The following is a 27,649-nucleotide window of genomic DNA, read 5'->3' as shown; positions in this document are numbered from 1 at the left end:
AGAAAGACAAAGAATAGCCGACCTGTACTCAAATACACCCATACAAAATGACGCTAGCCTGCAATAGCCATGTTCTGCTATTTTACTCACAAACCCTCTCTCACTTTTACTTCCTATTCCCCCCCCCCAGACAACACTCAAATGACCCAAAGGCTGGCCTGGTAAAGGTCACAGACAGTCTATGAAAACTAGAACACCACACCACACCATGTACTGTATGAGAGTTGTAGGCGGCCTACGGTGTTTTGTAGACATTTGAGACATGGATTATAGTGTAGAAGGCTATATTCCTTGTGCAAATGCAATTTCTACTGTAGTAATACGATAGAGAAATACTACAGGTTAGATTTGAACCACACATTCAAGACTGAGAGGCATTTCCACATCTGCATTTTCAAGAATTTCATATGTAAGACCTTTAATACCCCGCCTTCTCATGACTCATATCTACAAAAAACCTGACTACTCACTAATACTAACGACGTGAAGGCTCGAAAGAGAACGTGCATACAGAGAGACTCGAAGCGAAGAGGAAAAGCTGATTACGTAACGTGTGGAGCTCGTTGTGGGAGCTGTCGTTGAGAGGGCGCAAACGCTAATCCACAGCGTGCGCACGCACCCCAGCAAACGTCTACTACGGCTGTTGACAGTCCGACTGTAGCTCCCCTGCCACTATGGAGACTATTTCAGGAATTCCTAGCAAGTCGTTAAAGAGCACCTATTAATGAGGGATGTCACAAAGCTGGTCTTAGGAAGTAGCTCGTCAGAATCCTCCCTATAATGAGTAACAAGGAAAGGAAGCTGAGGAAACAGGAAGCTTGGCCCGAGGTTTAGTCGTCTGAAGAAGGTTAATGCCGTTAGACTATAGCCTTTACCACATCTCAGACAAGGTATTCTGTATTGTTAGATAGCATTACAACTAGCTGTTAGCCACTAAGCAGGTTGTTTACGTTTTTTTTAATCTAGGGTATCTGCACAGGCTCTACCTACTGGTTTACCTACAGTTTCAGGCCGATGAAGCAGTATTGGTTAGCCTGTACAATACAACTAGCATTGCATCGACCATGGAACCATTTGGTTCACAAATGTTGAAGGGTTCTAGGTTACTCAAATTTCACCCAGAAAAACCACTATATTTATTTTACGTTTATTTACATTTACATTTAGTAATTTAGCAGACGCGCTTATCCAGAGCGACTTACAGTAAGTACAGGGACATTGCCCCGAGGCAAGCAGGGTGAAGTGCCTTGCCCAAGGACACAACGTAATTTTGCACAGCCGGGAATCGAACTGGCAACCTTCAGATTACTAGCCCGATTCCCTAACCGCTCAGCCACCTGACTCCCTTATTTACATTTAGTTGGACAGTGTCCTACAAGCTAGAAAGAGGAACAGAAACCAAAACCAAAAATGGTGACCATCAAACTAAAACTCTGCTAAAACCTACTATAATTCAAAAGACTGTGTGAACCTATATACCCCCCCCCCCCCCCCACACACACACACACACACACACACACACACACATGCACACACACACTAAATCACATTTGTCCCGCTATATCATCATATACGTTCCCAATTTTTTCACCAGACCTCAGTACTCCCAGCTGTCCTGCAAAGTCACCTTAGGGAATGTGCCCATTGAAGCAGGATTAGTGCCAACACCACAGAAGAGACAAGCTACCCCCTCTCACCCACCCGGTACTAAAGAGGCTTATGGATTATAACCTGGACTTTACTGAACTCAGCACGGTCACGTGACACACTCATACACAAACTGTACCTCAACTAGCTGACCATTACCAAGTACAGTAAGAGTCTGAATCATGTGCTACTACAGTATCAACGGTTTTGTCAATGAGGGAGGTCAAGGAGGGTGTGTGATGAAATAGAACATAGAAGCCTTTTGTGGGTCTTCTTTTATCAATGCATAATATATATATTTGTTATATATATATATATATAAGGAGCATACAGTGGTAGAGGTTTTATGATTAGAGGAATTCAATAGATGAATAGTGTACATGTAGCGTATGGTCCTTGCTGTGCGGGTGTTTGCAAGGGCTTACCCCCACACTGTGGAAGTGAACCCATTAGAGCCGGGCTTAGAGTAAGCAGATAAAGGTAAGCAAGTCCTGAAACCACAAACTGTGTGAGTATGTGTGTATGTGTGTATTATTTTCTGTGTGAGCATGCATGTGTGTGTGTGTGTGTGTGCTGCAGGCTTTAGTCTTCAGACAGCACAATCCACTTTACTCTCACCTCTGGTTTGATGTGCCACAAATCAAGGTGACCAGGGCTGAGCCGCAGGCACTGTAAAGGTGTGTGTGTGTGTGTGTGTGTGTGTATGTGTGTGTGTCTGTCTGTGTGTGTGTGTGTGTGTGTGTGTGTGTGTGTGTGTGTGTGTGTGTGTGTGGTTGGGGTCAGGGTGAGTGCGTGTTCATCCATTATCGACTTCATTAAGATTCCTGGCTTGAGAACGTGGATAAGCACATCAACGTGCTCCATTTTCATTGTAACATGAGTTGTGTGTGTCAGTCTCCACAGCATATGAAGTTCTGTATGTGACACACAACTATTTAGTTTTAGGGGGTTCGTGTCATTAAGGTTGGGTTTAGGAGTAAGGGATCATTTTTGAATGGGACTGAATTGTGAGTCGAGAAAACCAATACAAACCTGTGTGTGTATTTAAAGTAGACCATAGTCGGCATGAACATGCTAGCCAATTAAACAACGACGCATTCAATGAAAAGAGTACAATCATTAAACTTCAACGGAACTACAACCAGTCCCGGTCCCGGCAGTGTCCCAGTGTCATCCCTGTGTGTTCGCCCTTTGCTTGTTGATTGTGTTACCTGCACCTGTCTTGTTTGCTGTCTTTGTTTGAATGAGTATCTGCACTAGTCCTTTTGTATTCATGGTTGCTTCCCTAGTCTTGTCTTTGTCTGTTTGTTTGTCTTTTTGGTAGGTTACATAGGTTACACATGACATTCTTTGGTAAAGGCTTTCTGTTCTTTAGATCCTGCCTGCTCTGCCACACGTGACACAACCAGCCCCAGATATCTGCACTCTCGTTCCAATAGTGTCTCGATGAAGACAAAATGGATCATGGGATGAGGGGGCTATGCAACAGTTCAGAGGTCAAAGGGCGCACTGGAGACATCTTGGGTCACAGGCGCAGAGTGACTAAGGAGATAACTCACTCTCAGACCAGCAATCTCATTATTTCACCAGGAGATCAATTACCTTCTCATCTGAGCCCGCGTTAACTGTGGTCGGGTGCTAGATTGACACAGTACGGCCAGCGGGAAACATGAGCAAACCCTGCCGTGCAGAGAATGTACTGTACATTCATTTCTGGGGAACGCTATGCAGCTTATACATAGTGTGCAAAACAATAGCATTCAAACATAGCAATGGAGTAGATCACAGGCTTCTGAGGGCTTATCTCAATCTGGCAGGGCAGCTAGCTGTTAGCATAATTTGACAAACACACACACACACACATACGAAGACGGGTGTCTATTCTCTGTGTCTCGCTCGCGCAAGCACACACACACACACTCACAGGCATCCTGTCAGCCTGTAGACATCCACAACCCCCCCTGGGTCCGTGCAACGCTAGCAACGTCACTCCTACGTAGCATTCCAAGGACAAGTGTCATTCTGACCTGGCCAAGAGACACTCCCAGAGCGGCAAGACATTATCTCTGAGGTACCAAGGGAGGCTTTCAGCATCGGTGTAGCCTTGAAGCAGATAGCTAGTACATTACAGAGCCAGACGTCAATATTTCCAATACAACACCATCAATATAACATGAAGGACAACAAAGATCCCGAGGGGAGGGGGGACAGTGTTCAAATTTCAGGCAGCCATGTTTTATGTTTACAGACAGTCATGCAAGGACATAAAAACAAAGCAGGTTGAACCATACAACCTCTGTGCCTCAGGTCATGTTAGGGAACAATGCATGGATGAGCAATGTCATAACACCTTTGGAAATATTGTATGATTGAGCGTATGTCAATATCTGCAAGGTGTCACATAGATTACAGTAGAAAGTATTGACATTAGCACAGCGGGCATTTCCATGGGACACTTTCAATGGCAAAATAATGCAGATCTTTTAGTCATCTCATGAACACATTGTAAATTGTTATGTATAGGCTACTGTGCATTATGTACCGTGCTGTTATTACTTGACTTCAGGCAATATGAGAAAAGAGAAACAGAATAAACATGGTAGACTCCTCCTCCTCTCTCGCACAGCTAAGTAGGCCATTGGTTCGCTTTTCCTCCATTGTATCCATTTTCAGGGCTGGTGTTTAACCATGCTGTGTTCCTAATGCTAATGAACCGAAATACACATCCAAACAAACCGAATTGGGTTGTAACCCATTGAATGCAAGTGCTAAGTGGTAGTCAGAATGCATGCCCATGATAACAACACATGAAAACAATGAGGAACTATCTTGGGATGGTTGTGTGTAGGCCTCCTGCTCAGTTTAGGTATTTGGCAAAGTAAAACATGAAAGCTAAATTACAATAGACATATTATCAGTCAATAGACATATTATCATCTGCCCAATAAAGGTAACTTTATTAGCTATTTTCAAGACAAGTGCTGATCTTGGATGTTTGTGTGACTGGCTGGATGAATGCAGTGATGGTTAACCCTGTGAAGAGAAGGTGGAAATTGTAGTTGGAACCTTGCAATGGGAAATTGAGTGAACTGTTTTCTCAGCTGTGTGAGTTGTGTGGGCTCTGCCTTATAAGTGGCTCATCAATACACCCATCAATCGATCACATCGATTCCATTCATCCTTGACACAATCACAATAATTTGCTGAAGTGGATTTATGACTGACGACGGTTTCGGTCTCAGTCGAGTTATCCTAGGGTATAGACAACAAGACACCACCCTCCCAGATCATAGAAATCCCTCTTCTATCAAATGAAGTAAACAATTTGTTTGTATGCACTTATTTTCCCATGCAATACAACAAAGGACTAGACTACACAAATGCCAAAAATGAACAATGATTTTCCATATTATTTCATTTTGTTGTGTGCACTACAGTGACAAATGTATGGACGGATAAGCTGTGTATAATTTGATATTGTAAGCAAAAATGTCAAACACTAATTTCCTTGCAAAATAAGAAAAAGTACACAGCAATGAATAATCAGCCCCTCTACATGGTACTGTACTTTTTACGTTTTATTGTCCTTAACCGTAATGTTATTAGTGCGTTTTGACGTAAAGTTTACGCTCCTGTTTCGCCCGCGAGACAAAAATGCTGCCTCCCCCTTCCTCAGTTACGACGCACTAAATTCTAAAAAATATATTTTTTAGACGCTACACATGTTATACATCGTTGGAAAGCTACGATTCTTGTGCTTCCATTGAAATAAACCAATTCAAGATCAAGTCGCAATAGCAAGCAAAGTCAACGTCTTTTTCCGGTGAACATTCCTTCAACAATGCCAAAGAAAAAAGTTGTACTCACCCTAAGTTGTTCAAATAGGTCCAGGTGTGCAAATCATGCCATCAAAACTTGATCTGCGTAAGTCCCAAGGGTTCAAAGTATCTAACCATGTAAAGTAATTCGTCCAAATACAATGTTTTACGTTCATGAATAGCCATTATCCTTTGTTTCATTATGCAAGTTAGCCGACGGAAGAAACAACTTGTTCACATAAAAGTGTTATTTTCTCCGATTTATCAACGGAGTATTTACAAAATGAAGGTCTCAAAATGTCCGTTGAACCCTCCCCTTTTGATTGACACCTTGTTCGACCCAATAGGAGCTTCCATGCCCCGTTGACAGCCCTCTAAAGCCAACTAGGTCTGTGCGTCCTGCACCCCACCCGCCCCCCCCCCCCCACACTCGTTCTAAACAAATTTCTCGAACTGGCTTCGACTGGCTCTGAAATTAGCTCGTTAGCCTTGTAGCTGACAGCTAGCTGAAAATGCCAATACCTCATTTGTATGCGTCTGTGGAGCCTTCAAAATAACAGTCGATTGCGCAATATGGTTGACAGAATCAGTGTTCTTTGTGCGCCAATCCTTGGAATCAGATAAAGCACTCCAATGTGTTCATGCTTCAGTTTTTGTGTTTCAGTATTACTAATTAGGGATTTAGCTATTATATATGATATTTCTAAGTACCAGAGATGGGCCAGAGATAACAATTATGAAAAATAATACCTTTTTATTTGACCTTGACCTTGGTTACAAAGGGTCATTTTGGAGTCTCCAAAAGACCCTTTTAGAAAATTCCTGGATGTACTCTTATAAAAACATGTGTCAAATATGAATATATTGTGGTATTATGTTTGACTTTTGATTTGAATTGGGTAAGGCTTCAACCTGTGGTCCAATTTAGTCTTCCAGATAATACCTACCACCTCTAGGCCTCTTCAGGCCTCTGTTTTCAAAACAAAATCTAGGCGGAAATAGAAATTTTCACTTTCCTTGTGTTCAAGCTTCTATTACTCAACACTAGAAGGACTGACAGGGGTCCTGACAACAGGGGACATAACTTCAGAGTGTCAGCTTTCAAAAGAGATCATTTACATGCATGTACTCCAAATGGTTCAAGAACAGCTTCCAATTTACTTTGGGTATGCTGTTTAGGCGTTTTCAGGCAAATTTAACAGGAACATGAAAAGGTTAAGGAGCTACTCATGCACACACGTCATCACACGCTGGACCGTTACTCTGGATCCTACTCTGGTACGTTTCAAGAGCACCAGCTAATCCTTAGCTACCTTCTAGACGGACGCATAATAGAACTATTGCAGGTAAATCCTGTCGTGTGGACACACCAGGGAGTACGGAAGATGAGGGAGGACACGGCAACAGGAAGTAAGAAGTCGTTTATATTTAATCTGTCTCCCGGCGTCTGTCCTGTCATTGGCGTGCTCACATAACACCTAATCTTATTTGGGTTTATGACGGAGAGAGACTGGCTGTGCGGAAAGCTGCGGTAACTTGTCAGTTGCCACAGTGCTAATGCTAATGTTTGGAGCTAGCCAAGTGGACGCCGCTGCTTGTTTTGCTTGGGATTTTGGTGTGGTCACGGTGGCAAGCTGGTGTTTAACTTCATTTGTCTCAAAGCTTGAGATTGACTGACTAACTCTTGAGTATCACCCAGCCACCTTTACACTCTCAGCCAATCAATGATCAAGTCTTTGTGTATCTGGGCAGAGCGTCCGCCTCCCGGTCAGAAGAGAGCGAACACGTTTGCTTGCATTCTATGAAAACACACAGTCAACAAAATAATCCAAAGCCTTGTTTCTTGGTGTGTGTGTGTGTGTGCCTGATGTGTGTTGATGGTGGTGACCAGGGGCACCTCATATTTTCATTCCAAGGTTTTCCAGGGCCTTCTCTCCATTGGGGCCCTGGGTCGTCAGTACCACTTTCCCCCCCACGTCGACGCCCCTGGTGGGGACCGATCCTTTAGTGTTGTTACCGACACTGTGGGGGATCACCAAACCTTCCAAACTTGCATGTGCTTGCTTATGACCAAAGGAACCCCCCTCACTGTCTTGAATGGAATCACCCCAGAATCAGTGAACTTGGAGATCTAACCTACATTTACATTTACATTTAGTCATTTAGCAGACGCTCTTATCCAGAGCGACTTACAGTAAGTACAGGGACATTCCCCCGAGGCAAGTAGGGTGAAGTGCCTTGCCCAAGGACACAACGTCAGTTGGCATGACCGGGAATCGAACTGGCAACCTTCGGATTACTAGCCCGATTCCCTCACTGCTCAGCCACCTAAGCTACCCCTGAGGGAGCACCAGGAGATTCATCAGGCCTCAAGGGAGCCCAGCTTCTTCCCTGGTCAACGGCAAACCTGTTCCTCCAGACCAGAGCTAACACCCAGATGAGGTACTACCATCCCAGACAGTGCAACCTCTCAATGGCATGTGAAGGTAGCCATTTGGTTTTGCAAGTTGTTACAGTAGGGATAAAAACTGTAGGCATAGCTCAGTGGTAGAGCATTTGGCTTTAGATCAAGAGGTCGCAGGTTCAAATGTCTCCCTGTCACTTTGGATAAAAGTGTCTACTAAAGAAATTAGTATTATGACTGTATTTGCTGGACTGTGGAGAAAATCTATAGTATTTTCACCAAGGCATGGGTCCAAATGAGGCAGGAATCGGTGCATAATCATTAACTGAAGGTGTTCCTCCATGGTTTCCGACAGCAACCGTGAGACCTTGAATGGTAGCGACACTGAGTAGTGGCACAGAGTCTGTTTCCCTTGTGTAACAAGTCGTCCATTGACAAATAAGTCAGGCAGTGTGGTGAATGCAAGCATGGCCACTATTTGCAGGTCGCCTGGCAACAAGGCCCAGGAGAGGAGCATCCAGGGCCATACTGAGTCAGCCTGCACTAAATTAAAGAATGAAATTAAATTATTAAATTAAATGCTGGCTACCTATAAATAATCAAGAAGTACCAGAGAAGCACTCAAAGCAATTCCACTATGTGGGAATTGTAACAGTATATTATGTGATTATGTGAAATATAATTTTGGAGATATCATATGGTTTATATGTATTACAAATGTACGGCTTCACATTGCTAAGGAAGCATCGTCATCTGATGGAAGTTGGGAGTAGGAGATCCTCGTATGTGTCCACGTGCATGTCGGTCTGAAGGATGCTCGCTCGCTCGCGTGAGAGAGAGAGAGACCCCGGGCGATGAGAGCTGACATGCTCCAACCTATAGGAGGAAATGGAGGCAGCTGATTGGACAGTGCCCAAAATAGCGTGCAAGAGCATATCTCACTCCACGCTCCTCCATTTCACCAGGGCTGCGTGTCATGAATAAATGAGGGCTGCTGTAGAGCAGAGCGATGCCGGGCTGCAGTCTTGTCTCCACTGTGCTGTGAGGATGTAGCTGCAGGCTGGTATAGAATGTAGTCTTTAAGAACAGAGCGAAGGACTACATTTGATATACACGCATGCTAAATTCATACCACACAATCAATACTGGGAATAACACTGTATTCACAAAGCATGCTATCGGTAAAAGGAATTGTTTTGCTGTTTTGTCAAGTCATTTTTAGTGTTTGTGCTGTACTTTAGGCGTGCTGTACTCTAGCTTCTGTCTTAATGGAGGTGAACTCACCGTGCTCAACGCAGACTCAGTAAAGCTTTTCACGCTTCACCGTGATGGCGTTGTTGGCGAAGCTATTTTTTGCGACATGTCATGGTAAAAAGGGACAGAGCACAGAGAGTGCACATGAATAGCAAAAGACACGAGGGGAGGGGATGAGAGTGTCACAGAGGATGAGAGCAGCACGCGTTGAACGCGAGACACGGAGAGAGGGAAGCGTTAAGAGAGGGATGAGGGAGTGAGAGAGGGTGATTAGAAGGGGGAGGAGGGGGGCGGGGGGGTGTTGGTTGGTAAGACGATAGTGGCAGCAGCACTTTCTCTGTCAGTCAGCCGATCATTAAAGTTTTATGCAATCAGAGCTACCAGGCTTGTGGGCTGACAGGCACAAAAGGGTCCAGTGCTACATGTCGGGGGTGAGAGGCAGGTGAGAAAGATTACCCTGCTGGATACGGTTTCACGGGTGTACGCGCGACCCTCTGAAACCTCCCTGCGACACGTGTGTCGTACGTTTCCTTTGAAACGGTAACGGCAGCGTTAGCGTTACCGAGAGTTCCCTTTGAGAGCGTTGTCTGAAGTTACCGTTCTTGTTGGCGAAGACGGTCGCCGCAAAGCTTTGACGGCTTGAGATGGGACATTGTTCCGATGCTTACCATCCTATTACATTCTCAGTCCTCCCTCGTTGACAGGAAATGGCTCGGTATTAAAACAGCAGCCCCAACACGTGCCACATCAAACATCATGCCAAACAGGATCGCCACAGATAGTAGATCCTTTCAGTGAGTAAAGCATTTACCTGTTGAAGCTGGCAATGGCAACGACGCTCATCCATCTCGGCCAGTGTTGTCTCTGGTCAGTGCCCAGCCTGGTCTGCTCTCAGACACTGGCTCTGCCTACTATGTCCTGGCTTCTAGTCTGCCCTTGGTAGCTAATATCCAGACAATGTGTGTTGTTTGGCGCTGAGACAACCAGCCAGGGGGTGTCGTACAGGGGCAGTGTGTGTGTAGGGCATTCATGACGGTGTGTGTATAGGACAAAACAACCAGAGGAGAGGACAGCTGGAGAGAGGGATGAAAGCAACAGTGAGGGAGGGTGAAAAATAGCACATACACGCACTGATCGACACAGACCTGGTCAGCCAGGTGCACTCTGGGAGATTGCAGCACTGCAGCAGTGAGCTACTGCAGCGCTTGGCCCCGCCTCCTCCCCCCACCCACCCACCCACCCACCCTCCCATCCCATCATCCCTCCCCCTCTCCTCGGTTCATCACACTTTATCCAGCCCACTGTCCAATTGCATTCCTCCCCTGGACCAGGGGAGGGGGGCGTGTGGGGTGGGGGGGGTTAGAGAGGGACTGTAACTTGGAGAATGTGAGACCAGGGTCGGGGAAAAACTCGGAGCTGCAGGTAGAGCCATTGCGAGTGGATGTACCATCCTCAGAGCTGTGAGCATCCCGACGCACGGCCTTCTCGCTGACCTCTAAATCATTCATAGTACGACGCAGGCCTGGGAGCACGCTGGTTCGGTACCGAGGCTCTGACGGTCTAATCTGCAACGCTACGGAAGGGGAAAAAAAGCCATCTGTGTCCTCCAGCACAGTGTAGAGAGTTATGTAAAAGGTCCCAGGGAGCTTGTGTGTGTGTGCGTGTGTGTCATTGAGTTCGGGGTATGGAGAATGGAGCGAGAGAGGGGGAAAGAGAGAGGGAGGAAAGCGCTGTAAAGAGATGAAAGGGGGAGGGAGAGCTGGACAGAGAGGAAGGAGAGAGGGAGTTTTCAATATGGAAATGGTGCTGGGGGAGAGGAAATCAATCTGTATTTTGAAATACAGAGACAGGAGTTCTATGAATAGTAAGACATGCACAAATTGGAAAAGGGGGGGGGGGGGGTGGAAATGCAGAGTTTATGAGGAATGGGGTGATGAGAGAGAAACGGGAGGATGGAGAGGGCAAAGGAAGAGACGGCAACACAGTGGGAGAAAGAGAAGAGGAGAGGTAGAAAGAGAAAGAGAGAGAGAGCCTGTACACACGGACCCACATTACAACCACCTCTGCTATCCCAATGCAGGGGTGATCAATACCTTGTGACAAACTCACCCAACCCCCACCTCTCTCTCTCCCTCTCTCCTTCTCTCCTTCCCTCCTCCTCCCTCCGTTCGGCGGTGTCCTCCAGCCTCACAAGCAGGCTGCCGCACTGGCACGGGACTCCTGTCATCCAGTCATAATGAGAGGAGGCCCACACCAGGCACGGAGGCCTTCGAGGCCGGGGGGACCATAAATAATACAATAGCCCCCCCCCCCCCCCCCACACACACACACTATAGCATACAGGCCCGCACACTTTTAGAGTACGAGGACAGGACTGCCGGAAGATCGTAAGCGGCCATCGTTTGGGTGGGTCTTGAGTCGAGCACTGAAATCCTCCCTGGGTGTGTGTGTGTGTCTTTCTGGACTTTAGTACTGTACAGTGGGTGTAGGTGTAGGTGTAGGTGGGGTAAAGGATGTCGTCGTGATCTTGACTTTCAATAGCAGAGAACATAGACAGAAAAGTCCTGCCACGCGCGACTGCACAAAGAGGGCGTGAATGAGAAAGCAGAACCCAGTTGAGAGCATTGTGTACAGCAGGCTGTTTGTTTGTGCTGTGTGTACATTTGGGGGGGAAAAAAATGTGTAGTAGGTCTCGCCGACTGTAACTGTCAACCATTAGCAACAAGCCGGCATGGACGACTCTTCGACGTTTCAGCACGCCATGTTATTGACACGTCTTTATTTGTACTGAATCATCTCAACCTCCTCCATGCCCCACACACTTACACACACACACACACACACACATAGAGGATCTCCCCTACCAAGACCAAGCCGGTCTAAACCTGTTTCACCTGTCGGTTGGCACAGTGGCCATCAGTCGTCATGGAGACCACCACGGAATGGTCAATATCACTTGGTCTCCTCCTTGGCATCCATTTGAACAACGTGTATGAACTAGGAGCGCGTGGGTGAAGTCACCTCACTGAGCTTGGAAAATCATTTCAGGCATCTTGTGTCATTCGTATCCATTTCTGGCCATCCCACAGAATGTTCAGTTCCCATTAGGCAGCACAAAACACATAGTGACTCAGCATAACAGGACCCCATTTGGATTGAAAGGGAGCAGACACTGTATATTAAATACACTCATTTCCATGCAAGAGATGGGACCAGGGGGGTGGCCATGGAGAGTGCCTGTCTGTAAACCAACAACTGGAAAATAATATTATTTCAGCAGATCATGTTGGTTGTCATACGCAATCTCTGTGTCTGACAATCAATAGGCTGTGGACAGGGAGCATTGATTGCTGCAATAAAGCTCTAAATACTATATAACCATACAATACATGAATGAGCACTGAAACAACATGACATTTCCATCACTGTGATGGAAATATTCAAAAGTGACCAGTACCACAATTTCCCATTAGCTAGACCAGAAATCCCCTTACATTACAGTCCATAAAACAAGGCTTGACAATGAAACTCAACCAACCATTATAGATGGTATTTTGGTATGCATGCTAGGGGTGAGTTTCTGCGTATTGCAAGAAGAAAATGGTGGGAATGCAGGACCTTCCTGTACAGAGCTTCTCTCCCCTGGAACAGACTTGCTGTTTCAGTCAGGGAGGCTGACACTGTCTTGCTATTTAAGGCTACATGAAAAACCTTCACTTTTAGTCTGTCTTAGAGCTGAACTGCTGCACTAGTTCGCACCTAACCCGGAGGGGACTTCAGTGTTACTGTAGCTGCTATTTGTTCTCCCACATTCTCTGATCCTACTTTCTTCTCTCTCTCTTCCAATTTTTGTCTCAGAGTTTTCCTGGGAGTTTTTTTCTTGTCTTCTTTGAGGGTTTTAGATTGCTTCAGGTGCAGTTCTATGGGCGTATGTGAAGACTTTCGTGACATCTCTTGTGAAAAGGGCAACCCAAATCGTATTGGATTTGACTTGATATACCTTCTGAGCAGCATAATGGTACTAAAGGTGCCTGTTGTGAGTATCTGGAGATGTCTTTGTTTTCAACTTTCTCTCCTTAGACAGTGACCAGACATCTGGGGACTGTGGGACTTGGCCACAGTGAGAGAAGCCGACCTCGCTAGCAGGTGTCCCTCAGCCAGGGGTCCGACTGAATAGAGCTGCGATAGAATGAAGACATAAACCACATCGCCAGCAGACAGGTTCATTAGACCTCCGACCTGAAGACTGACCTCAATGTCTTTTAGTCTGAGCTTAGGGAGAGTGTGTGCGCGCGTGTGTGGCGTGGGGGGAGGAGGGGGCGAGGGGAAGGGGTCCAGGCACATATATCCAATCAGAATCCCCAAACGGCGCCCGTCGGTATTCCAGGAGGAAGCAGAAGGGGACCCTGACAGTGATGGATGCTGGGTATTAAAGCGCTCAAAGGTACAGGGAAAGGGGACAGTGGTAGATCGGATGGAGCGAGGGGGAGAGAGAGAGGGAGCGAACAAGGGAAGAAGGGGTAGAGAGGTCTGAGAAACACAGCGGTGGTGTAGCACATGCTTCGAGAGAAGAATGTTGCCCCGCAGAGAGCTGAGGGAAACATTGGTCCAAAAACCTCTGTTCTTCAAAACAGAGAAGGTCATTCTAACCTCTTACGTACCCGTCACTGTTTTACACCGTGATATTTTCGCTGGTCTTCCTTTGCAAAGCTCACACTAAATTGTTTTCATCAACCTGTCCATAAACGAATTTCCATATCAAGCGACTTGACAGCCAGCCAGGATCTAAGCAAACATAAAAGGCTTTAGAAAATTGCTTTAGTGGATCCATGAAAAATACCGAGAAACATCATTCTGTAAGGCTCTTATCAATGTATGTTTGTAGACAGCATAAATTAAAATAAATTATATGTGTTGCCGGTTGCCATTGAATTTCAAAACCAACTCCATGTAGTTTTGTATATGCCTTTGACACTCATCCATCAGTTCCCAGACTGTGATCCAATAAACTTACAAATCAGCTGTAAACCATTACTTTAATTAAAAAAATAATAATAATGAAACTGCCTCAAATAGTTCAGGCCTAAAATCACACATTCAACAAATGAATCACTCGACTTTAATCTGCACCGTTTACACAAGGGTCTGTGTGTTTTTTTTATTCATTTATCTCCAATGGAGGACATGAGAGATGGATGGTGAAAAACCACCTTTTGAGAGAACCAAACGTACTCCACTCCACTGCCCTTTCTGGCAGAGCACTCACGGCCAGCCCACCTGACACTGCTGTGTAGGAGGTCCTTGTGAAGCCCACTCGTCTGACAGACAACCTTCTGCTACCTCCACTCTCCATCGGGCTAGGTCTGGACTCTAAACAGCCCCAGTGGCGGCCATTTTCTCTCTCTCTGCACGTTAATTCAAACTGATTCGTAGTACATTTCATGCAGTGGAACTCACTTGGTATTAGGAGCAGGCTTCTTTTTCAAAGAAACCCAAATAAGATTTTTATGTTTTTTTTTTGCAAATCACAGTGTTCACTGCCCACCTGTCAGGTTGTGTGTGCGCCGCATGTGTGTGTGTGTGTGTGGAGTGAATTGTGCATGTGGGCATTCAGGCCACCACTGTGCCGCTCACATTTGGGGACCCGTGAGTAGTCTGGATGTGACTGGCATACCCTGCTTGCCGAGGCAGAGAGGAAGGCAGGGGGTCGGGGGCAGAGAGGGGGCATCAAGCGAGAGAGAGAGAGAGAGAGAGAGAGAGAGAGAGAGAGAGAGAGAAAGAGAGAGAGAGAGAGAGAGAGAGAGAGAGAGAGAGAGAGAGAGAGAGAGAGAGAGAGAGAGAGAGAGAGAGGAGAAGCATTACGTCAGGAGTGTTTTTGTTCTCATGGCAACAATGGAGCCAATGTTTCATTAATACACTGGCTCCAAGTTCATATGCAAATGAGAGGCCGATGAATGGGACAGGAGGAGGGCGGGGGGGGTGTGAGGATGTGGGGAGGACAGTTGAAATCTTGACGGTGTGTGTGTGTGTGTGTGTGTGTGTGTGCCAGACAGAGATAGTGTGTATGTGTGCCAGACATAAAATAACAGACTACACAAGTAAACGTTCAGACGGTCTGACAGACCCTTTGTCTCCTGTTTACACACACATACACACACTCCACATACAGTATATGTACTATACTGTATATAGTTCCTTGTATGGTCATGGAAGTACTCCATTAACTGTCCTGAGGACCGGAATCAATTAAGACCGACAGACAGGAGAGCAAAAAATAGCTCCTTTCCACCCTCTGATTGCCGCGAGGCTTGCAGAACTGGGTAGCAGACAAATGAAGGTGACCGAGGAAGTGGATACTGCACTGTGGGGGTGCAGGGTGGGTGTGTCTATGTGTGTGTGTGTGTGTGTGTGTATGTGTGTGTGTGTAGGCTGAACAGAGAAAAGATTGAATAGGCTCATATAAAAAACATCAACCAACTCCACTGGATCTCATGATGTTACTGTACACCATGGTCGGAAATCGACATGGTTGCTGTTCACATCCTGTAGGTTGACCACAAGAGGTAGTTTACTCCTTTGATTAAAACCCATCAACTCGAGATATACGAACCTAAATGCTACACTTGCCATCCAGCAATGGAAAATGTCCATCCAGTGCGCTTGTCCATAGTTCAACGTGCCGCAAATGAAAAAGAATAAATCTTTAGTAACTTTTCTGACGTCTACTTCTGATCTAATAAATTCGATCTTTCCAGTCGATCAGCTCTCAGACAGAGCAGCTGTGGAAGGGAGGGGGTGTCTGAGTGTGTGTGTGTGTGGGGGAGGGGGGGCATGGGGCTATTAGACGCACCCCCGCCGACAGCTTCTCCACAGGACACCCCGTCGGTCCTTCTCCCCCCGTCTCCTCCAAATGTCACCACCTCACAGCAGATCTGGGGTACGGCCTTGACACCTCACCCCGTTCCCCCTCTCTCTGCTCTGCAAACAATGACAGAACCTGTTCCAGATGACCTGTTCCTCTTAACCAACACGGTGGAAGACCCACGAGGATCAAATCAGAAAGAATGTTATCTCGGCAATACGGTTCTTTCAACCATAAGTGGGTAACTGGGTAACGCTCCGATAAAAAACGGAATTTCAGTTACACGACAGTTATACTGACATGACATTATAGATGTACTGTACCAAGGACCAAGATAGACCTGGGACCACGCTGCACCTCCCTCCACAGTGTTGACACTCTGTCTTGCATGCGTAGCATTAAGGGCCGGGAGGGCTGTGGGTTCTGGGAAGGAGCTAAAAGGCTTGATTCAGTGGTGAGGTGCTCTGCAGCACATCAGCTGGCCCAGGATAACAGTCCCATCTGTGCGAGGCGAGTCACGTGACACATGGTTGACATGGAGGAGGGCAGGGATAGATCGGGACGTCGAATCAGAGGGGAGGAGGAGGAAGATCGACTGGAAGGTTCGGTAACGTGGTATAGCTTTCACATGCATTTACTCACACAAGCGCACACACACAGTGGACTGTGTATACACAGACGCACACGCACACACCCAAATACAGGAGGGTACGTGCACACACGTTCACATCGACACACACTGGAACGAATGCGTGCAGAGGGACATTCACACGCACACGCACGGACACACACACACACACACAAATACAGTCAGTTGGCTGAGCGGTGAGGGAATCGGGCTAGTAATCCGAAGGTTGCCAGTTCGATTCCCGGTCATGCCAACTGACGTTGTGTCCTTGGGCAAGGCACTTCACCCTACTTGCCTCGGGGGAATGTCCCTGTACTTACTGTAAGTCGCTCTGGATAAGAGCGTCTGCTAAATGACTAAATGTAAATGTAAATACAAACACAGGAGCGTAGGGATCCAGACAACATGTTTAAAAGGTGGCACGCGCCTGGCACAGACCAGGACGGTCGGCGCGGGGATTTACAGAGAGCGGATCCCTCACCTCACCGCGCGCGATCGAGGTTAGAGCCAGCGGACAGAATGACCTCGCACTCCCCGTAATAGCGCTCCAATCAAATCCGCTGCCATCGTCATGCCTTCCCTCCCCCGCTGAGCCCTGCGGCAGGCCATAGCGTGTGTGTTTGTGTGCGCGAGGGGGAGAGAGCGAGCGGGTTACGCAACGGGAAATCTGTGTGTGTCCACCGACTGCTCTTTCACTTCCCCTGCAGAGGTTTCTGCTCTGGGCTGTCACAGCCAAGAGTACATTCCAGCAGTCCAGAGTGATGATGTTCTAATGCTACCGCTAAAGCTAATACCCCTCATAGGGAGCTAAGGGATGTGAAGGACCGATCTGCATTAGCCGAGTCTTTCTGACACGAGCTAAAAGCCAAGTCTTCGTCACAGTGGGGCGAGATGGATTACGTAATCCGTGCATAATACACGGCTTTGCTCAGATGTACACAGTGACTCCTTCGATGAAGCCGTCGACTTACATTTAAGGGGGAACTTCGGTATCGGCATTGGAAGTGGGCAAAGAGGTTACTCGATGTCTCCTATTGTCGCCCGGGCCACCTTAAACACACCTGCTCACTGATCAAACTGGAGCAGATTGTGTGGGGGATGGGGGAAGGAGAATGTGACAAGGGGAGGTGGGTGAGAACCTGATACCCTCCGAGTCGCTGTGTTGATTAGCAGCAGTACGAGTTCTTCATCCTGGCTGCTGACTCATCTCCATTCTCATCCAGCTTCTCCCATAGGCTCAAAAACAACCCTTGTTCTGTTGCTCAAGGTCAGACATTCATCGAATACAAACAGGCGAGCTCGCCGCTGTAACCCACACAGTCCCAAACGAAGCCTTTGCCGGGCACGAAAGCACACACACGTGCCCAAAGACACACACGCAAAGCACACACACGTGCACACACACACGAAAGCACACACGCGGGTTCCAAACGCAAGCAAACAGTGCGGCTTGATTAGGCTGCCATATGCTGAACCTGCCTCTCATTCGTTACTCTGCTCCAACAACCATCCCGAGGACAAAGGCGTCCAAGCCTGTCTCAACCAGCACCACTCGCTATGCAATGCCGGCTTTTCCCTTTTGCTGAGAGAGTGAGGGATGGAGGAAGGGGGCTGAATTCATTATTCAAGATAATTGAGGTCTTCAAAAATGCACCGCTGACCTAAATTTACGCCACTGTTTAAAAATGCAGGACGACGCAGCATTGAATGAATAGTGCGGTGGAAGAAATGGAAAGTCAGAATTGTCTGTGACGTTGGCCAGCAGTTCAAATTTGTGTTGTTTACTTTGACTTTTATTAGCTTTCCAAGATAGCATTTTGGGAAGGAAAATGAGGATGGCTATACTACAGCAATGCCCTTCTGAGGGCAATCACAACTTGCAGTGAAGGATTATCATGGCGTTGGATGCCTGTACTTGTACTTACTGTCAACTGTAAAAGAAAGATCAAGTCATGACCCATCATTGGGAAAATCCTTGGTTGATACTTCAAGTAAGTCCAGCAACCACTTGGCCCATTTTTCCACTCCTCAGCCCAAGCCTGACTTTCGAAGTCACCTTCTAATTATAAGGCCTGTCAAGCTGTACTGCTAGAGGCATATCTACATCAATAATATAGAGACCTTGGCCTAAAGCCTGGCGCCTTGCCTGGCTTTTTCCTGCCATGAACTCCAGCATGGGGCCGCCCACAAGGACACGGATGGTTACCATTGGCTTGGATCCCTGTCTGGCCCTTAGCTGATCCAATCCCGATCAGCAAGATGGTCATGTTGCTGAGAGGTTATTGTGCTTTTCAATGGACAAAGTAATAATGAAGTCTGATGTGTTGACAAAGCGGGTTGGAAAACACCAAGACCTCTAATGAATTGGCAGTGGCTTGCCAGTCGAGGTGGACGGAAAACTACCAGAGTTATTCAAGAAGGTAGACAGTCCAAGACAGTGACCTTGAGGATTAGGCATCGCAATGCATGATCACCTTCAAAATTGTTTGCCACCGAAAGGGTGCTGTACTCTGCAATGTAACCCAAAGAAAATAATCAATTTTCAAATATCAACCCAAAACCTTTAGAGAGTCAAAACAGAGTCTTGAAATTGAAAGGTGAGCTGAATCTTGAGACACACCTGGAACGAGACGAAGAACATTTTTATCTACTATCATTGTTACCAACCGATAACACAGGGAGACCAAGGCTAACTGTCATGTGTGTTGTTTGAGAGGCACGAGGGCATGATGACCGCCGTAACAGGTGATAACAACCTCCCTGGATCGCACATCGTGTCCTACACCCCACAGTGTGGCAGGTGAGTGGTGAGGGTATTCATCTCGCACACATCAGCCTTAGGATTGGCTGTATACTGGCGCCCAATCCTCCTCGTCTTCACAAGCCTGGATGAAGCCTGCTGAGACAATCGAACATGAAAGGGGATCAATCATCCAAATGAAACTGGCGTCTTCCGGGGAATTGGCAGGAACAGGAGTGTCCCTTTGCAAGATGGGGTCAGATGGCTAAGCGGATAGGGAGTCAGGCTATTAATCAGAAGGTTGTTGGTTCGATTCCCGGATGTGCCAAAATGACGTTGTGTCCTTGGGCAAGGCACTTCACCCTACTTGCCTCGGGGAGAATGTCCCTGTACTTACTGTAAGTCGCTCTGGATAAGAGCGTCTGCTAAATGTAAATGTAAACAGAGGATTTGTTTCCTCGTTTGTTCCTCTTGTTCCGACCTTAGGCTCCGTATTTTGCCACAATATTTCACACAGAGCAAGAGACAGTGTTTCTGCTCTCAATGTGTGAGAGTGGTAGCCATTCCCCCGGGGTTGCTTTGGCACATCGTTGTGCCGACAAACATGACTGCGAGCAGGGAATGCGTTTAATTAAATGTTGTACCCCGGCGGGATGGAGAGAGACTGTGATTAGCATTGTGGAGGTTAGGATTGTGTGTGAGGGGAGTGCGCATGTAGGGGCTGATACCTGTGTCCTGCAGATACACAGGTGTCCTCAGTGATGGGAGAGCCAGGTTATTCATGTCAAGTACTGTAGTACTCTCAGAGGCAATATCCCGAGAGCGACCTTGACATAGATGAATACACAAGAACTTTCCGGACTCCTGACTGAACTCAAAGCCTAGAGAATGAAGCACTTTTTTTGAAACTCCATTTCTTGTCATGTCATTCGCACCAACCGATGCAACAGTCACTCTTTTGGCAAATTCAGCTCCCCACAATCATCAGAGACTTTGTAACATATCATTTCCTTCAGACACTGAAAGAGCCATTTGAAGAGCCGTTTCCTCCTTTGCGCTCTAAATGACAGACTCAAGTGACGCTTGGCATTTGCAATTCTCTCTTTATTACAGTGTGCCGGCTGAGCCTTTGTCGCCTTCCTCCCCTGGCTCTCTCCCCAATGTGTCTTCCGATCCCGCCCCCTCATGAATATTCACAACAACGTGTTAGTCTGACAGAGTTGGGCGGCCAAGGTCGCCTCTGGCCCGAGTTGCACAAAGTGCAGCCGACTCGGACATTTCCATGTCACCTCTGACCAGACTGCAGTAAGACAGTGCTGTACCCAGCTTCCCTTCCCCTCCTTCCACCGACAAGGAAGCCGAGCTTGAAAATGGCGGTGATTTATCGACGTTGACAGAATCCAAGTCACCGTGCAGCATCTGGCTTCAGGAAAGCAGCAGTATTCTTGGGTTGCATCAATTACATTCTAAAAATGCACGGACGATCAGACACACAGCAACTTTTCCAGAAGGCATGACAAATTGTAGTTACTGTATATTTTGACTTCACACTAAATTCGCTCTATACTCCTGCAAAGATGGATGCGAGGAACCTTTTGCGTGATCGATACACACTTTGAACGGGTGCCATCCTCCTCGGCATGCGGCTACTGCAGTGCTGTGCTTCAATCCCCTGTCCTCTATCTTCAGCTGCTTGGTCTAGCACAGAGGGGACAGGCAACCATTTTGGCTCTGTCCAATCCAGTCCTCCACTGTCAGGGCGAGAGGAAGGGGCAACACTGCGGTGTGTAAAACAGAACCGGGGTGTTACTCGAGACTCCGACCCGATGGGGGCGATTGTGCTGGAGGGCAGTCGGCATGGGGCAGTGGGAGAAGAAGCTCACAGCGGATTGGGGCTGTGGTAGTCTGCAGAATTTGGGACAAGGGTGTGCGGTCAGATTGAGGCGGGGTGCGTGATGGAGTGTGAGTGTGTGTGTGTGCCACAGAGAGGTGGCAACGCTTCCCTCTTTGCTGGCATTATCTATCTGAACTCCCTGCCCCCTGCCTATATCCACACCCCACATCCCATTAGCATACAGTATACAGACACACACATCACATACACACACATTATACACACAAAACCATCCCATGCACACGCACACACACACTTCTATCACTGATGAATAATTCAGATCTGCAGAGGAAAGTGCACTGTCACTGGTGGTGGCCCCTCCCCCACCTCTCACACAATACCGACCAGCAGCGCAGCAGCTGTGCCAAGATCCATGCAAATGATCCCAGACAGGAACACAGACAGACACTCTCAGCATTCGAATGCACGAGACACCTTTCGAAATCACAGGAAAGCCGATTAACCTTTGATTTGAAATAGGGACCTTCTCTTCTTCACATTGCCATCCAACTGGTTTCCTTTGTGTCACCAAGCGACGACACACACCTAACTCACTCAGGATGTGATATTGATAGAAATACTTGTGCGGACAGTTTTAGCATTTGGCATTCACACTTTGACTAGGCTATGCTGGGTCCAGCCTTACACACACCCATACACACAATCACTATAAAACTAGGCTATTAATCAATGAAGGTATTTTACTGAGTACCTACTGACATTTTAATTGGACAGCTTGGTAACATGTATGTAAGTGAAAATAATTAATATTAAATATTAAACTCAATGTAATGACCAAAAATGAATACCGTTTTTATTAATGGCCTGCATATTATGTCTATTAAGACCAAGACCTCTAAACGTAGGATTACGTGTAACTACTTAAACACTCTATTTCAGTATATAGGTCTACCCGTAATCATATTAACATGTTCGTTTAGTTGTGTAAACAAATGATGTAGCATTCAATTCTTTCCTTCTGCTGTCAATCACTTGAGAACTGTCAAGGAAAGGACCATGTGACCTGTGAGGTCTGCTGTTAAATTGCGGTACTGTCGCTATATGCAATTGCGTTATGTCCTCTCCAATAGAATGAATGGACTCTAAATAGTAACCAATCAAATGAGAGCTTGTCTGGCGTATAAAAACCTAGCAAAGCAGCTTAATTCTGGACACCAGTATTAGCGTTGGTGTGTTTGTTCCTGGTCGAAAGAAAGGATTTTTGTTTCTTTCCCAAAGAAAAGCATCATAAGGTAGGAGTAGTTCTTACGGGATTGAAACCCACTAATTTTCACTCACAATGCATATTGCTGGTGGCATTACAATAGTGCGTCGAATATTGCGTCAATACCTGTGTCAACTGTATGATCAATTTAGAAAGATTGGAAAGGTTTCGGTTATTTCAGACGAACAAAGAACTCTCCATATTTAATGTCAATATGCACGTTCAGGGGATGGGGAATTATAGATTTGGCTAATTGACCTGGTCTATTTCCAATAGAAAGTGAATGGTGCCATTTATTTGACGTTTAAAAACCAAATACATTTGGGTCGAAATGTATTTGACGAGATGTATCGCAGTCGACATGACTTGCATCGACAACGACCTTGCAGTCTCCCATCTGCAAGGTCTTGGTATTATCGTGCTGCGCATTACGCCTTTGCAAGCTTTGAAACAAATGTCTAAGCTACGATGCATTACGCACTGCATTGCTGTAAGTATAGACTTGCATATAGAATCACATTCCATCGTATTCGTTTTTATTTAAATAATTGGTAGTAGGCAATGATGCTGATATAGGCTGTACCTTAAGGATTGGGCACATCCTGAGAATCTAATAAATTGGGAACAATTCTGTGCGACTCGAATCAGAAATAGGATCTTATCTTGACAATTGCATCATATGTCTTCAGTCAACTTTATATCCTACGGCTATGGATTTCGGTCACGTTTGAACGACTGTCATTGATATCCCATTGTTTCGTCTGTGTGCAGGTGAGCGCAATCATGCCTTTCGGTAACACGCACAACAAGCTGAAGATGAACTATTCTTCGGAGCAGGAGTACCCCGACCTCAGCAAGCATAATAACCACATGGCTAAGGTGCTGACTCCGGAGATGTACGCCAACCTGCGGGAGAAAGAAACTCCAAGTGGATTTACCTTGGATGATGTTATTCAAACTGGGGTTGATAACCCAGGTAAATAAGCATAGCTTCTTACGTCGGCCAAGTCGACTGCATTGTACTGTGCTGCCTGCCCCTGAGTAATTTCGAGAAAAGCTTCCATGTTGCAATGCCAATCACGGGTGAGATCTTTCCCGTTGCAACGTGACCTTGCCAAGAGCCCCCCTTCCACCCTCACACGTGCGTGCGTACGTGCGCGCTCACCACACATGCACACATGAGTGTCTTGCATTAGGCTTGCCAATATATTAATTGACGCAATTAAATGCAGTATATTGACATTTACTGTAAAAGGCCAAGCTTACTAACTATGGCTGAAAACGTAACCATTACTGCTCAGCAGTGGGTTGAAATACGGTCTAGGGCCTCATTACTAGGCTCCTTCAGCTTGCCCTTCAATGTTTTTTAGTCAATGTAAACCCCAAAGCTCCAATAAGGGCATTCAGAGGATTTTGAATGACCTTGAGAGACATTCACTGTGCCACAAAGTTCAAGATTCCAAAAAGAGATTACAAGCTCAATCATGTTATGTAATCCTAAGCGGGCATAACCAACATTGCCTAGGTCTTTACCGTAGACCTGAAGCAACAGGAAATTAAACATTTATCCGAAACTGGGCAATTTTAAATGGCCAGGCCAAGGTATCACAGGAAATTGCATTTCACAAAATGTACATCTCTAATATTGTGTCGTATTATAGTTTAAATCCGTGAGAAATTATCACAAAATGGATGGGGGAAGGTGAGTGCTACACTGACCTCCCAGTCGGGAGTCTGCCAAGGGGAAACTGACCCCATGTGTGCTTTCTCCCTCCTCCAGGCCACCCCTTCATCATGACAGTGGGCTGTGTGGCTGGAGACGAGGAGACGTACGAGGTCTTCCAGGAGCTGCTGGACCCCATCATCGAGGACCGTCATGGCGGATACAAGCCCTCAGACAAACACAAGACGGACCTGAACCCAGACAATCTCCAGGTAGGGTGGGCCCGCATGCATGCATGAGCCTGGCATGCTACAACCTTCCAATATGCGGTACTGCAGAGTACATGATGTTCTCAAAGCGTGAAAATGTGACCTCGGGGAAAGAAATTGTCTGAAGGGATATAGTTTGTTTTCCAAAAAAGGAATTCGGCACAAGATTAGTCATGTCATTAGTCAATAACCATTTCAATACCCCAACATGGATTGAATCAAATCCTTTTATTGTCACAACCATTTATATACACGTGCAAGAGTGGGTGAAGTTCAAGGCAACATGGCAGTATAACAATTACCCTAAATTCTAACTTGCACATCATACTTTACACATCTGTTACACAACACTGTACAATATGCCGTATACACAATACAGAATAGAAGATACAGATCAGTGTGTACTTTCCCATGAAAACCCCACATCTGTTAGCATCGATGCTACATGCTAACGCCTGTGTTTGGGCAGGGTGGCGATGACCTGGACCCCAACTACGTCCTGAGCTCCAGGGTGCGCACCGGCAGGAGCGTCCGTGGCTTCTGCCTCCCCCCACACTGCAGCCGCGGGGAGCGACGGGCCATCGAGACCATGTCCATCGAAAGTGCGTAGCTCGGTCTCCTTCGATGCCTTGTTGGAGCTTAGATCCTTTTGTGTGCAGATGCTGCCCCCTGTCAGTATTGGGGGAGAACAGCAAATTGATGGTCTGCTATTTGATATGTACCGGTATAATTACCTCAGTTTTACATTTTCGACAATGGGTTTCCATGGGAATCGTGACACCACATCATCTGCTATTGTCTACAAATCTGGGGTATTGAGTTTTGTCAACTACTCAACACCTTGTACATGGGCAGAACTAATTCCTTGTTTCTTGTGTAGGTTTAGACTCACTTGATGGGGACCTTCAAGGCAAGTACTACGCCCTGAAGAACATGACAGACGACGAGCAGCAACAGTTGATCGATGATCACTTCCTGTTCGACAAGCCCGTTTCCCCCCTGCTGCTGGCATCTGGTATGGGCCGTGACTGGCCCGATGGCAGGGGCATCTGGTGAGTACCCTCCCAGGGATAGATGGGATATGTAGTGCTCAGGTGGCTAGTGAGACGGAGGGGGGGTTAATCAACAGTGCAAAAATCCTGATGTTCATGGGCAGTGGCCTTGGAAACATTGCTTGACTTTAAATGTAAACGATCCCAAACATTAACAACCATTTTTTGATGGTCATTTGCAGATCTCATATTCTTCGTCAGTACAAGCACCATGATCAAAACTCATGTACACATCTTTTATGTGCTTAATATCCATGTTGTAGGTGTTTTTTGGGCTGGGAATTAGAACTAAAATTACAATATGTCCCGTCAGTAACTGCTGTAGGTAGGTTACCTTAACCCTATAATCTCGAACAGAAGATGAATGTCGAATGACGGGAAAACCAGAGTGGCTATATAAAACTAGGAGATATTTTGGTTTCAGTCGCCACAGAATGCAAATAACAATGTCTGGATTCAAATGGATTGAGGCCTTCCTGACGAATCAAATGTGTTCTCGTCCAGGCACAACGACAACAAGACCTTCCTGGTCTGGGTCAACGAGGAGGACCACCTGCGTGTCATCTCCATGCAGAAAGGTGGCAACATGAAGGAGGTCTTCCACCGCTTCTGCACGGGCCTTACAAAGGTGGATGTTTCAATTATGCAGACTCCTTTGAATACTGATTAAGGGGGGGAAATGACTTCAGTGCTAAATTACAGACAATTGGTCAGTTCATGGATGATGTAGTTTGTCGTAGTCTGCTGATTGGTGCCGTTTCAAATACATTTGAATGAATTTGTCTTGATATGTTGTCTACATTCAACTGCATCATATTTCTCCTTCAGATTGAGAGCCTGTTCAAGGACAAGGGCCATGAGTTCATGTGGAACGAGCACCTGGGCTACGTGCTCACCTGCCCCTCCAACCTGGGCACCGGGCTGCGCGCCGGCGTACACGTCAAGCTGCCCAACCTCAGCAAGCACGAGAAGTTTGGCGAGGTCCTCAAGAGGTTGAGGCTGCAGAAGCGCGGCACAGGTATTTCTTTGTTTAAAAGTTTGTGTGTGTGGGGGAGAGGGGAGAGGAGAGAAGAGAAAGGAACATTGAACCTTTTTTTCTTCTTTTTTTTGGGGGGGGGGTAGTAAAGAGAACTAATTCATTGACATCACTTTGTGAAGGCATAATCGTTGTGGCATTGGGCTTGTCAAGGAAAATGAGTCATGTGTCCAGGCACTTTCCAGCATGTGGCAGAATATTCAATATTTTGTTGAACACTGTTCCTCGCGGGCAAGATTTGAAGCTTTTAAAAGATCAAGCCTCATTTGACCCAATTTTTACACACTGAAGGATCTGTACTGCATTTTTGGCAATTGGATTTTGTTTCAGTGGTAAACAATGTTTTTTTTATGTCATAAAAATTTGATAGGAAATAAGTTATGGATGCAGATACATTTATATATTTTCCCCATCGAATGCATAAACTGACATCTGTCTCTCTCTCTCAGGCGGCGTGGACACCGCAGCTGTGGGCGGAGTCTTCGACATCTCCAACGCTGACCGCCTGGGCTTCTCTGAGGTGGAGCTGGTGCAGATGGTGGTGGACGGAGTCAAGACTCTGGTGGACATGGAGAAACGCCTGGAGGCCGGCCAGTCCTTTGACGACATCATGCCCGACCAGAAGTGAAATGCTTTTTCGCTGACCTTTTGACCTCTTTGCCCCGCCCCTTACCCTCACCAGTATTTCTCCCCCCCACCCCGTCCTGTGTGTCTCTCCCCGAAAACCAATAATCGTAATTACATCCAGGAAATACACTCCGCCCAAGCGTTTAGTGGCACTAAAGTTAGACGAGTCTTCCATCAAGTGTGATGAAGGATTTTGTATCTCAAAGCCGTCTTGTTGCAAAAAAATGTCGAGGATGGATCCTAACACCTGAAATAAAGTCTCTTGGCCCATGGAAGATACTTGTGTTTTGCTACTTTTGTTTGTTTTTATCGGCCTATTACATTTGTTGGCAAAATAAGTGCACATTAACTACTATGTACATTGCAATTGCATTAACATTACAATTGCCTATAAATCCAATGTTACTATTTTTAGTTACATGGACTGATTCCTTTGGTTCCATCAACCCTACAATACATGGTCAACAGAGCAATGGGTGTGGGCCATTATCATAGCTAAACAAACCACTGGTTTTGACATACTGCTGCAA

The 27,649-nt window shown here is 46.4% G+C and overlaps 1 protein-coding gene across 1 annotated transcript; it reads left to right on the top strand.

Annotated features, from left to right (window-relative positions):
• Positions 1-22,345: 22,345 nt before the first annotated feature.
• LOC134024787 (creatine kinase B-type) lies at positions 22,346-27,398 on the top strand. The gene is made up of 8 exons (XM_062467477.1): positions 22,346-22,500; positions 23,244-23,448; positions 24,253-24,407; positions 24,874-25,006; positions 25,285-25,456; positions 25,961-26,084; positions 26,285-26,474; positions 26,942-27,398. Exons 2-8 carry the CDS (start codon positions 23,256-23,258, stop codon positions 27,118-27,120), a joined length of 1,146 nt encoding a protein of 381 aa, XP_062323461.1. The 5' UTR covers positions 22,346-22,500; positions 23,244-23,255; the 3' UTR covers positions 27,121-27,398.
• Positions 27,399-27,649: the final 251 nt, after the last annotated feature.

The sequence above is a fragment of the Osmerus eperlanus genome, chromosome 8 (genome assembly GCF_963692335.1).
Source record: "Osmerus eperlanus chromosome 8, fOsmEpe2.1, whole genome shotgun sequence".
In the NCBI taxonomy this organism is placed as follows: domain Eukaryota; kingdom Metazoa; phylum Chordata; class Actinopteri; order Osmeriformes; family Osmeridae; genus Osmerus; species Osmerus eperlanus.
This window is presented reverse-complemented; position numbering and strand designations above follow the sequence as displayed.

Excerpts from the sequence above, each read along its gene's own strand:
- LOC134024787 (XM_062467477.1), top strand. The coding sequence starts at position 23,256 with ATGCCTTTCGGTAACACGCACAACAAGCTGAAGATGAACTATTCTTCG. Across the intron at positions 24,408-24,873 it reads TGAACCCAGACAATCTCCAG|GGTGGCGATGACCTGGACCC; the intron begins GTAGGGTGGGCC and ends GTGTTTGGGCAG. Across the intron at positions 26,475-26,941 it reads GCTGCAGAAGCGCGGCACAG|GCGGCGTGGACACCGCAGCT; the intron begins GTATTTCTTTGT and ends TCTCTCTCTCAG.